General features: G+C 34.0%; 1 protein-coding gene across 3 annotated transcripts in view; it reads right to left on the bottom strand.

Annotated features, from left to right (window-relative positions):
- Nucleotides 1-13,490, bottom strand: part of LOC150103899 (uncharacterized) — a 426,738-nt gene that overhangs the window by 178,435 nt on the left and 234,813 nt on the right. For all 3 annotated transcript variants that reach the window (XM_090397172.1, XM_090397171.1, XM_090397173.1), the window contains exon 13: nt 10,622-10,726. In XM_090397172.1, coding sequence (XP_090253298.1) covers nt 10,622-10,726 — 105 coding nt within the window. The remainder of the gene's footprint in view (nt 1-10,621; nt 10,727-13,490) is intronic.

Here is a 13,490-nt window from a genome sequence, read left to right as displayed (position 1 = left end):
AATAGTTGTCTGATGTGTTCGATCATCTCTTGGTGTTGGGATGGCAATGGCAATTGATTTTCTAAGAATTTGGAAACTCTTCCTCTATAAGTATTTTTCTTATAGTAAGAAAAGGTGATCCAATGAAGATGATGGAAGATGTTTTATCATCTCATAATGAATGTCATCAGGACCTAATGCACTGGGATAAGAGAATAAAAGAGCTCTTTTTAATTGCTCTTTAATAAATGGCTGATTGTATGACTAGCCATTTGTAGAAAAGTTTAAACCCTATATTACCTGTTCTTTCAATATTAAAAATTCAGGAAGATGTGAATGGATTTTATCCCATACAATTTTTGCTGGTTATTTGATTAACAGATTATGTGAATTGAATCCAAGATTGTTTTTGACTGTGATATCTAATATAACGTGATATAGACCAAGCACATTTATAAACTATGAGATTTGATGTGGTAGAGTATCTACAAAATATACCTCCATGCTCTGTTTTAATTTTTTTCTGGCTGCTTGGCACTCAGGTTCCACAAAGACTTTGGACAGAGTGGAAATCTGAGATAATGTCTTTGGAATTGCAGCTGTTGCTGCTTGGACAATGCAATCAGTTACATAAGTCACTGCTGCACTGATAGCTGTTTGACTGATTGTTTCAGCATTAAATTTTGCAAGATGGGAAAAAAGTATTCTAGTCAGCTTGGTCCATTTATCACATGGGCATTGTGCGGGACAGTATTTCTCAAACTTCAGATATCTGCAGACCCCTTCATAAATTTTCATTATTACCAAGTACCCCCTAATTAGCTAAAAAATTAATTAATTAAAAATAAATAAGTTAATTAAAACAAATAAATTAATTTAAAATATTAAAAAATTAAATTTCTATTTTATTTGAATTTATATGTTCATGTAAACAAAAAATATGATTTATTTTTAATAGAACAAACTTTATAAAGATATTATAAAGTTTTACTTACTTGAAATAATTTATCATCAATGAGAGGAGTGAAATTGCTTATGTGAGATAAAATTTCAGCAAAATTTGGCTCTATAGTTGTTAATTTCAATCTCAGATCCGGTTCAACATCTATAATGTGATTCTTCTTCTTCGTCTTAATATCTACAAGGGCCGAAAATCCAACTTCGCACAAATATGAACTTGGAAATAGAAAAATGAACCTTAGAACTTTATCTGTTAATTCAGGAAATTCATTCTGTATTTGTAGCCAAAATGATGATACTGTATTCTCGCTGTATCTATTTTTTAGGAAACCATCAGAAGCTAGTTCTAAAAGTTGTTCTTCTTCTATTGACGATAGACCCTTTGGTATAAATTTGTTTTTATTGAAAGGGTATCTTATTCACTCAATATTAATGTCCAATTCAGGGAAATACTTTTCTAGATTCATTTGTAAGCTTTTTAAATGCTGCATGATAGTAATTTTCACATCATCAATTCGTTCATTTGAACTTGCGAGCAATTCATGAAGCAATGGAAACGCATCAAATTCTCCATTACTAAACCCGCTTTTCCCATAATTTCATTTTTGCCAACGTGGTGTTCACTTTATCTTGGACATAAAATATAGAAATTTACTTGCCTTGTAAAGATAAATTAAGACTATTTAATACAGTAAATATATCTGCCAGGTATGCTAATTGACTGAGTCATTTCCAATTATGTAAATACTTTTTCAATTCAAACTTTTCATCAAGAAAAACTTGTAGTTCATTCCGAAGTTCAAATAAACAAGTAAGGACTTTTCCACAAGAAAGCCGATGAACATTGGTTCATTGGAGTTCAAAAGAAGTTGTGTATAGTTGCTTCCCATTTCTTTGCAAAGTTGAGAGAAAAGTCTGGCATTTAGAGGATGGCCATTAATATAATTTATGATTGTTACAGCTTCATCAAGAACTTTTCTTAGGTCTGTAGACATCAAATGTGTAGCCAAAGCCTCCCTGTGTATGCAGCAGTGGGTGGACTTTGCATTTGATGCAACAGCTTGAATCCTTGGAAGAAGTCCTTTTTTAGATCCGACCATGGATTTCGCTCCGTCCGTGCTTATTCCAACACAACTTTTGCAATCAAGCTTGTTTTGATGCATAAAGGTATTCATACTGAATATTTCTTCTCCTGTTGTATGTTCTGGAAATGGTGGCAATATAAAAGGTCGTCATGAATTTTTTGATTTTTTTCGTACCTAATGAACACTAGAAGATTTGCAAAATTTGTAATGTCAGTGGATTCATCTACCTGCAACACATAATAACGACTCTTACGTATATTGGATAACAATGTTTGTTTTATATTTTCAGCCATCTCAGTGATTCTTCGATGAATGCTACTATTTGAAATGCAAATCCGATCAAAAGATCTTTTTGCATTATCATCATCATCGAATTCCTGCCATGTACCCACAATGGGTGTACAGGATATGATAGTACTACATGAAAAAATTATATCATTACTAACTTCCTATCTACAATTTTCCTCCAAATCAGTCTGTTACTTGTCAAGACTCCAACATTATCAGATCTTATATTTCTATCATCTAAGGCACTTTGTATCGTATCAATCCACCTATATCTTAGTCTTCCTCTGGGTTGTTTTTGCTGCTAACCTGGCAAAGAACACTTGTTTTGCTAATCTTTCCTCACCCATTCTGTTTAGGTGACCATACCACCTGAGATTAGCTCAGCTAATGCATTCCTTGATGCAGACAATGTCAAGTTCTTTCCTAATATCCTCGTTTTCAATATGATATTACCAATGATGCCATCTGTTCACGCCTATAATCTTTCTCAGGACTCTCATATCTGCGGTCTCTAATCTTTGGTCAAGTGTTTTACTTCTCACCCAGCTCTCAGATCCATAAGTTAAAACTGGTTTGAACACTGTCTTGTATACAGCTAATTTAGTGTTCCGACTAATTTCTCTCTTATTCCATATGAATTTATTCAATTGACTTCCCACCATACCAGATCTGCTGATTCTGCTGTCAATTTCTATATTTAATTTACCATCTTCAGTAAAAATCGTGCCAAAGTAGCTGAAATGTTTTACTTGTTCCACAGGTTCTCCATTCACAACACAGTTGACATTTTCAATGATTCTGCCTATTTTCATTGTCTTTGTCTTTTTATTGCTGACCTTCATACCATATCTATTACAACAGCTATTCAATTTAGTCAGAGAATCTTACAAACTTGTAGTGGATTTATTTAGAAGTATAACATCGTCCGCATAAAGCAAAAGAGCTGACATTAACATGTCCAATTTTGATTTCATGTTTAATACCACTTTCCTTCATAATGTGATCCATATAGATAATGAATAACAGAGGGGATAATGTACATCCTTGTCTCACACCAGATTTAACATTAAACCATCTTCCTGTACTTCCTTCATTTCTAACTGCTGACTTACAACTCAAATAAGGACGAAGTATTGCTTGATATAATGCCCCATTGACACCATATAACTGCAGCGTATTGAATAGCTTCTCTCTTGGCACCTTATCATATGCCTTTTCAAAATCGACAAAACTTAAATACAAATCTTGTTATATTCCAATGCTTTCTTGACCATTTGTCGTAAAGTGAAGATCTGATCCTGACAGCCTCTGTTTGGCCTGAATCCAGATTGTTCTTCACCAAGCTTTTCTTCCACAATTCTTCTCAACCATTTCTCAAGTATACTTGCATAGATTTTACCAGGAACACTCAGTAGAGAAATACCTCTGTAATTCTCATATCCAGTTTTATTTCCCTTTTTATATATGGGTACTATGAGAGCTCTACTCCAATCATCGGGAATTCGTCCCTCTGTCCAGGCTTTCTGAACTATGCAGTGCAGCCACTGTAAGACTCTTATACCACCATACTTCAGCATTTCTGGTCGAATATCATCTACTCCTACTGCCTTTCCACATTTCAAGGCTTTGATGGCTTTTTCTACTTCAAGTATGGATATGTATTCCTGACTGCATGCCTGGTCAGTGTTTTTTTACCACTGTGCTGTCATCACTGCTTGTTTCATTTAGCAGTTTTCAAAGTAATTACTCCATACTTCAAGGATATCTTTTTCTCCAGTTTTCATGTCACCTTTATCATCTCTAACTCCTTTTATAGCACTCTTTCCTCCATTCCTAAGCTTCTTCAGCAACCTCCAGAAAATTTTGCCACCTTCTTGATATTTATTTTCTATATTCTTGCCAAAGTCCTCCTATGACTTTTGATTTGCTAGTTTTACACAGTGTTTAGCATTCTTACATTTGTCTCTATATTCTCTAAGAGCACAAGCTGACTTATTTGACAGGAACTTTTGATATGCTTTCTTCTTTTCCTTCACTGCCTCTTTAACTTCCTGTGTCCACCAGGGAGTTCTGATTTTTTTATCCTTGCAGACAACCTCACCACATGCCTCTCTGGCAGAATCAATCAATGTTTTCTTCAGAGTTTGCCATGAATCTCCAAGGTTTGATTCCTGTTCTCAAACTCTTTCATTTTTTCTTCAATAGTCTTTGTGTATTTTAGTCTACAGTTCACATCTGAGAGCTGCTCAACTTTTATTCGCTTTAAAACTTTCTTACATGATATTCTTTTCAATATGAAATTCAATTTTATCCTGCTCAAGACTAAATAGTGATCACTTCCAATTTCAAATCCTTTATACACTCTGGTGTCCTGCACCAGGTAGAAAACATCACTATCAACAATAACATAGTCAATGAGACTTTTCTTATTCCTAGCCTCTTCTCTCCATGTGAATTTGTGCACATTTTTATGTTGGAACATGGTGTTAGTAATAACCAGTCCATGTCCTGAGCAGAAATCCAACAGATATTTGCCATTATTATTAGCTTTGCTCTTTTCTCCAAATTTTCCCAAAATATTTTTGTATGTCTCACAATCATTTCCTACGCTGCTATTTAGATTCCCAACAAGGACCAACTTTTCATTTTTCATTGTGTCAGTTCCTTTTTCTAAAGCCTCAAAAAATTCCTCCACTTCTACCTTAGTAGACCCTTCTGTGGGACCATAGGCACAAATAAGTCTCATTGTCCAGTTCCCCATTCTCATATTTGCCCACATTACTCTACTTGAGACTGACTACCATTCAAGAAGATTAGCCTTGTATTTTGTGTTGAATACTATGGCTACTCCTTCTTTTCCTTGATTGTCATTGCCTGAATATAACATTTTTTATTTATTGTTCAGAAAGATCTCACCAGTTTTGGTCTTTTTTGTTTCAGTCACCCCTATTATGTCGATCTGGTACTTATCTAATTCCTCAGCTAGCTCCATTTCTTTGCCATTCAGGCTTCTTACATTAATAGTACCGATCTAACTCTGGTGATGTTGAGTTGGGGTTTGTTTTCAGATGTGTTCTAGTAGCTGACTTTTCGCTGTTTGCCCTGGTTCCCTGGCGAAAACAATGGGGGCCTTGTTTAACCGGGCAAAGGCCCAGCCGGCATGAAATTTTGTCATGTTGTACCATCATTTTTTATTTTGGTTTAACCAATAAGAATACAATTTTGTCGGCTAAATCACAAATTGCCAGCCCATCCTCGTTCGTTCAGTATCCAAGTAGATACCCAACAGGGTGCACCACGAGAAGGTGAGGATTGGACATTAGGTCAGAAGCCCTGGTCGGTTCTCCACATTCCTTTAAAGGCTATGTGGAGGTCTCCTCTCAGTTATACAGCTTTGACCCTTAAGCACTCCTTTTGCATTATCTCCGATCATAATTTCCGCTATTATTTTTGCTGCAGGCTTGACCACAGTTTCACCAATTGTTTCCACTGCACCACTTTTTGCTATTAATAGCGACACACGATATAAAGCATCTAAAGCCTTGATGTTTTCACATCCTGACACGATCGACATCACTTTTTGAGATTCTTTTAAATTTTTTAGTTTATTTTGAAAAAATTCGACAAGTTTGTCCTTGCATTCATTATGTTTCGATTCAAAATGGTGATTTAAATTACATGGCTTCATGCTTTCATTTTTTAAAGTTTCACCGCAAATTACACATAATGGAATAGGTTCCTCTTCATTTCCCGTCCATGAAAATCCACATTTCAAGTAATTTATATCGTACTTATGAAGTTTTCTCATCTTCTTCCTAGTTGGTTCTTTAGAGATGCCAGATGACACACGCTTATCAATTTCACTTGATCCAGATACAATATCAACGTTTTCTTGTTGCTGACAGCTATTTGTATCCACTATGTTCCACTCTTTTGCGCATTTTAAAAATCCAGTCTTTAACCAGTGATCCATACTTAAGAATTTGAAAGCTTAAAAAAAATAAAAATTACCATATATTAAAATTACAGTCCTTCAACAAATGGCTAGTGAGAACTCGAAACAGACAGCAATGGTAGGCCAGTAGAAATAAAGCAGCTATGAAGTCATTCATATGATTGGTGTGATATTAACAAAAGGTCGCGTTACTAATGGACAAAGGCAAGCCGACAGTTCAGTTGAAATGCTAATTCTCTTCAACCGAATTCCTTATATAATATCTGAAACACATTCACTATATATTTCTTAGTTTCAACACGTTCACTCAAACAAAACCATATGTTGCCGGTGCATCATATGGTTTTGATTGTCTACTATACAGCATTTTATGTGGGAGGGGTCATGCAATTCATTAGTTAGTGCCAATTTTTATCCCAGTTTGTCTCTAATTGCACTGTTTGTTGAGAAGCATATTACACAGCCTGCAGATGTCTCTGTACCTTATTCAATGATAGAATAGGAGCATTTTACGATCTCAAACTTAAATTTTATTCCATGCATTAATGATGCATAGCCGAAAATTGCCACGGACCCCCTGAAGACCTTTCATGGACCCCTGGGGGTCTGCATACCACACTTTGAGAAACATTGGTGTAGGAGAACTTGTTTCCTATTAGGATATAGCACAAATCATAGGAAATTTATCACTTCCTTCTGTTCTTTTAAAAATCCCACGAGCTGTGGAAGAATGGAAGAGTAATATATTGTAACATCTATTGCAAAATACAAGTGGGAAGGCAATATGAAAGAAGGTATTGAGTCTATCATTAAAAAGGGAGAGGTCATTATTGTCAAGCATTTGTCAATGATAGCTTTGTCTATTCGTGTTACAGAGTGCTGTGTCCATTAAAGTTACCCATGAAAAGCACAGACTAAGGCATTTCCAATATAAGGCAATCAAGGTCCATTTCATTTAACTCAAAACCCAGTGGTAAATAAATGGAGCATATTATAATAACAATCCCATGGACAGGAGAACTGGTACTGCTTCCAGAGCAGTAAAAGCTAGGCACAGAAAGGAGTATGATTGCTCAGTAAGATAGTTACTCCATTTCTTTCCATATGAAAAACAGTAAGATGGATCCTCACTGGCTCTTAAATATCTTTCCTGTAGACAGAAACAGAAGAGTTTGTGTTTCTGCAGCAGAACCTTGATATAATTGATATTTTGGCAGGATCCATGACCGTTCTACTGTAAAAATGTACCTATATATTGGCATTGTAGACTTGTTTGATTTCCAAGAAGTTGAGTACTTACCTTTATTGGGTTTACATTTGTAAACTGATTTTTGGGAAGTATGGATGGCCAGTTATCCATACCTTCCTCTAGGAAAAATGTTTGCTGCATCATCTGATGCATCAGGATCATTTGTTGAGTTGAGTTTATTTTCAATGGATACAGAAGTATCTATTGAAATCTCTATCTTTGGGATGTCCAATTGTTATCTTTCAGTGATAGATACCTTTGCCATAATTTTCTTGAAAAGTAGGTTCTCATCGAACATAGATCATTTTAGAACTTATTTCAGGAGTGAGCCTGTAACCAGTTGGGCAAATGATGCATTCCATAGATAATGCACTCACGATCATAAAGTTCAGGTATGCTGAAATTATCAGATGGTGGAATAGACATCATCATTAACAACAATAGGTCCAATGCCTGTAGGTGTCTGCTGCCATCTTGATATGATTCTTCCATTGCATTCTATTTTGTGTAAGATGACTCAGTTTGTGTATAGAGTTTCCGCACAATTTGACAATGTCATCGCCCCATTCTCTGTATGGTCTTCCTCTTTTATTCTTTCCTTCAATTATTCCAAACAGCGATGTTTTTAGTTTTCTCTCATCATTCATTCTACATATATGGCCAAATTACAGCCACCTCTCAGCAATAGAGAATTTCAGGATAATTGTGGTGGTTGTAGCTAGTTTATCTTTGCATCCTGACATATTTTGTTCTATTTTAAATTTTTATATTTCTTTTTCATCCTTCTAACTTTGGCATGCACCAGAGTTGGATGTTCTCTCTGACAGTTGACTTGTTTAAGTTTCTTTGCCAAGCAAGATTCTTTATCATGCTCATCATCATCAAATTCCTGACATGTCCTCAAGGTACATGTACAGGATATGATAGTACTACATGAAAAATTTACATCATTACTAACTTCCTATCTACAATTTTCCTCCAAACCAGTCTGTTACTTGGTAATATGAAAATATTACATCTGATAATGTCTCCAACATTATCAGATCTTATATTTCTATCGTCTAAGGCACTTTGTACCGTATCAATCCGCCTATATCTTGGTCTTCCTCAGGGCTGTTTTCCTGCCAACCAGGCAGAGAACACTTGTTTTGCTAATCTTTCTTCGCCCATTCTGTTTAAGTGACCATACCACCTGAGATTAGCTCTACTAACGCATTCCTGGATGCTGACAATGTCAATATGCTCTTTCCTACTAAATCAGGCACTGGTAGTAAAGCCACGACAGGCAGTTCGGACACAACCATATTTCTGGTATTTAAAGCATCTCAGTGAATTAGGAATGTCGAGCCTAACAGGAAACGAAAATATCCTGCTTTTACCAATGTTGAAGTTTTGGGTATATCAAAAGTAAGGATGATGTTCCTGGTCAGAAGCAGGTGATCATCCTTACATATCAGGATTTGCCTCATACCTGTCAACACTGCTTGAGCTTTAAGGTGTAAATATATCTCCTCATCTGGAACATCAAAGAGATCCAATTCTAATATCACATCTCTAGAATAGTTGAGATTTTTATGAGGTGTTACTGTAATTAGTATTCCACTCATTTATGTTGCTCTCAGCAGTGTTGAGTCCACTCCACTATATAGTATAGTAAAACCAACTACATATTTCGTTCCCATTAATTTCTTTTTTGTTTTTGTTATCACATCTATATTAATATTTTTAGTTTTCAGTTGTTTTACCAATTCTAATTCTTTTGTTGTTAAGCTTTGTACGTTCCATTTTAAAAATAGCTTTGTGGCTATTTTTAAAATGTCCAAAATTCCTAATTGTTTACCCTTTGTTTCAGTCCAATGAATTTTCCAGTTCTAGCATCTGAGTTATAGAAATTTTTTACTTGGCAAGGTAACCAGCCTTACACAAAATCTCCAACCTGGAGAACCAGGATGTCTCTCTTAGTCTGGCCTCTACCTCTTGACCTGTCCAGTTAGGGAGGCCCTACCAGTAGCTTAGCTACCACTGGCATAGCTCTTGAGGTCATTGGTGCATGCAAACTTCCTTAAAATTTGATTTTTACATGAATTAATATCTTAATTTTTCTACTCTGCTTTGTGTATTACTTACAAAAAATAGACACAGTATTATAATTGTACTTGAAAGTTTCTGAATGCAGTTTATGATAAGGTACTCAGCAGTGTTTCTCAATGTTTTTTGGATCATGCCCCACCTGAACGTCTCAAAGATTTTGATGTCCCCCTCTAACATAATAGTCAGCCAAGTTCTGAAAAAGTATAATATAAATATGTACATATGTATAAACACCATTTTCAAATTTCCCCCCCCTGTGGGGCGTACGCCCCACTTTGAGATGTTGTGATGTTATTCTTGGACATTGTTCTACTATTTTATTTTACTGAGCTCAACATACTCTAAGAAGCTTAAATTCAATGAAAATGTGAGAATAAAAACTATTATTAATAACTAATTTACATTTGTGCTTATAGATTAATATATGTATTTACTGAATGATTTTTTAATTACTGTAGATACCTGATTAAATTCATTATTAATTATATTAGGAGTAATTTCTAGCTTGGACTAGAACATTTTAAGGTAGTATACTTTGAACTGAATTAAAACACCTCAGCCTAAAATTGGAACTAAATTTTTGACTGACCTGGTAGCATTTTAGTAGTTAAGGTAATAACCTTCAATGAGCAGCTGGTACAAATTTTAACTCGCAACAACATTTGAATGAAATGGACATCCTATATGTGATGACAAACTATGGTAATTTGAATATCTCTTTCAATAGTATACCAATTTTTTAATACAACCATGTCTTTCACTCATCACTGTTGTTCCTTGCTTGATGAAATTTCACTTTTTTCCCAGAAAAATAATTCTTTCTTTGGTTATATAGTCTATTTCATGGCTCATACACAATTAACGGTAACAAAGTTACTGAATTCCTTAATGTATTAAAAAAACATATGCTTACACATTTCTGAGGCAAGGTAAATTTTTTAATAATTAGTTAATGATAATATAAACAACATAAGGAATACAAGTTAGGAACTTCAAAAAAGTTATTAAACTTACCAAGACATTAATGTTTATTTTAGCTGTAGTATTTAACAGCATTTTACATATTTCAAAAGAACCACATCTAGCAGCTAGATGAAGACAAGTTGTTCCATCTTCACCCTAAATGAAACACACCAGAAAATGATCGCATAAATATTTTCTTCTTATGCACACACACACAAACCAATGTTGAACTAAGTATTATTAGCATAAAATATACTACTACTATATAAATTTCCATCCTCATACATTATCCTGCTATTATGAGGCAGACAGATATACTCTCATAAAACTATACACAAATACATTACAATAAAAACTTCGTGCAAGCTGGGGCATTTATTTATTATTGTAAACTTCATATTCTAGTACAAAATTCTGACAATCATACGTATAACCTAAGAGTAACAGCTCGTCCAGGTTACAATATGCATAAAGTTAGAAAAAGTTAGAAAAATTCATCATTACATACACATATGTACATTCGTATAATATAAATAATATAATTTTTAAATGGATCTTTTTAATACCAATATGCAAAAACCAATCATTTATACAATTATTTTGAACAGAGCTTCCTCATTTCTGTGTGAAAATAAATATTCTTTCATTCGAGTTTTGTATTTGTTTGGGTTAGTTTCATTTCTTATTGTTAAAGGTAGTGTGTTGAATATTTTTTGCACTAAATAAGTATATAATGTTTGTGTAATGCTTCTTTATTTGCTTTAGGAACTATATATTTTAGGCCCTTATGTCTACTAAGGAAAGCACCTTGTTTGATATTTACTCATTTGTTGTTTCTTTTTATGAATAGCATATAAATATCTAAGGGATAGTATCTTTAGTATGGTGTATTTATTACACATCGCAGTATCCTTGTATTTGTTTCTAGTTAAGATTTGAATTACTTTATTGAGTCGAGACTAAAGATTTCAGCATAGTGCAATAGATTCCTCTCCAACTAAATATACCATAATGTAGTGTGCTTTGAATCCAGGCAGAATAAATATTTTTAGCATATTTAAATTTAAGAATCTACTTAGGTAGTAAAGTCTGTTTAACATACATTGTACTTTATTTATGACATCAGTAATATGCAGTTTCCAGCTTAAATTACTATCAATTTTTAATCCCAAGTAAGTTATTACACTGACTTTTTCTATTTTCTCACAGTTGCAATTTGAATTTGTCCTGCAATTCCAATCATGCAAATTAATTCTGCAGTGAAGTTCATTTTGCCTGTTGTATTTCACAAGTTAAAATTTACATATTTAGTTTTTGAGACATTCAGAGTGAGTTTATTTGACTAGAACCAATTTGTTACTTTTAAAAGATCAGCATTCACTATGGTTTGTATTTGTTTGGCTGTGTCTGTAGAGAAAATTAGTACTATCATCTGCAAAAAGTATATATTTTATTGTTTAGTTTAAGATTGCAGAAGTCATTGATTTAAATATTAAATAAAATTAGTCCTAAAACAGATCCTTGTGGTACACCACAGTCTAGTGTTTTGGAGCTGCTATAGCTTTATTTTTACAATTTGTGATCTGGCATTTAAATAATTTTTGAACCAGTTTAGGGCAGTACCTCGTATTCCAAATGATACAGTGTCAAAAGCTTTATGTATCTAAAAATACTGCTAATGTTAGTTTATGTTCATCTAGGGAGGTATAAACCGTGTTTGTGAAGTTCAGTAAAGCATGTTCTGAGTTAAACTTTCCCAAATTGATTCTTTGAAAAGAAGTTGTTTTTGTCCAAAATTTTCATGAGTCTAATTTTTATGAATTTCTATAAAATTTTCGAAAAGGCCAGTAGAAGGAAAATTGGTCTGTAATTTTTCCAAGTTATTTTTGTTTCTCTTTTTATAAATAGGTACAACTATGGCCTTCTTAAAATCCAATGGAAATGCCTGTCATCAGTGATAAGTTAAAAATATACATTAGGGGTTCCATAATGTACATTTGGCATTCTTTCACAATGCTAGTATTAATACCATCATACCCTAAAGTTTGGGTTGTTTTTAGGCTAGCTAAAACACTTCCGATTTCGTTTTCACAAGTGGGGAAAAGATATATGGAGCTATCAATTCTCTTGAAGTGCAAATTCTGAGCGATGGTTTTAGCATTTTTCAGAATGCTTTCACTGATTCTTCAGTGAAAGCTTCAGCTCTGTCTCCATTTTCTCTATTCCTATCAATATCTTTAAGTATGGGGAGGATTTGTATATCTTTGCCAGTTATTTTATTCACAAATTTCCATTGTTTTTTGGCATTTTAGGAATTCATTTGCGTAGTATACGTTTTTACTTTCTTTTAATTTATGCCGCATTAGATTTCTATGGTATTTGGAACTGTGTTCATTGATCGTGCAGGTATTTTTTAAACATTTTATACACTTTATCTCTAATTTTTATAGTGTCTGATTTTCTGTGTAATCCAGGGTTTTGTTTCTTTCATTTTGTCTATTATTTTGCCGTGCATAATTGCATCATGCAATTATACACGACAACTAAATAAAAAAAAGTAATGGAAAAGTGCAACTAGCGATGAAATTAGATTTTTTTTTCTTTTTTAAATCCTTCTAAATAACAAGATAATTTATTCAGTCAGTAGGAAGCAGGAAAAGGAGGGAGTGGCTATGGTATTCAACATTTAAAAAAGAAGATAAACTCCATGAATGGGGACAGTTTCTAGTTGTGATATGGATAAATTTCATACTTATTTGCACTTATAGTACCACAGGTTCTATCAGGGGTAAAAAAAAAGTAAATTTTTTTTGAGTTATGAGAGAGAGAGCAGCTCTCTCTCTCTCTCTCTTATAAAAGAAAAGAGGAGGAGAGAGACCATCCTTGCAGGTCAGTCTCCCCCCCACCCCATCCCCTTTTC

This window comes from Typopeltis vanoorti, chromosome 8 (genome assembly GCF_054136105.1).
Source record: "Typopeltis vanoorti isolate ZY-2024b chromosome 8, IOZ_Tvanoo_1.0, whole genome shotgun sequence".
NCBI classification, from domain to species: Eukaryota; Metazoa; Arthropoda; class Arachnida; order Uropygi; family Thelyphonidae; genus Typopeltis; species Typopeltis vanoorti.
This window is presented reverse-complemented; position numbering and strand designations above follow the sequence as displayed.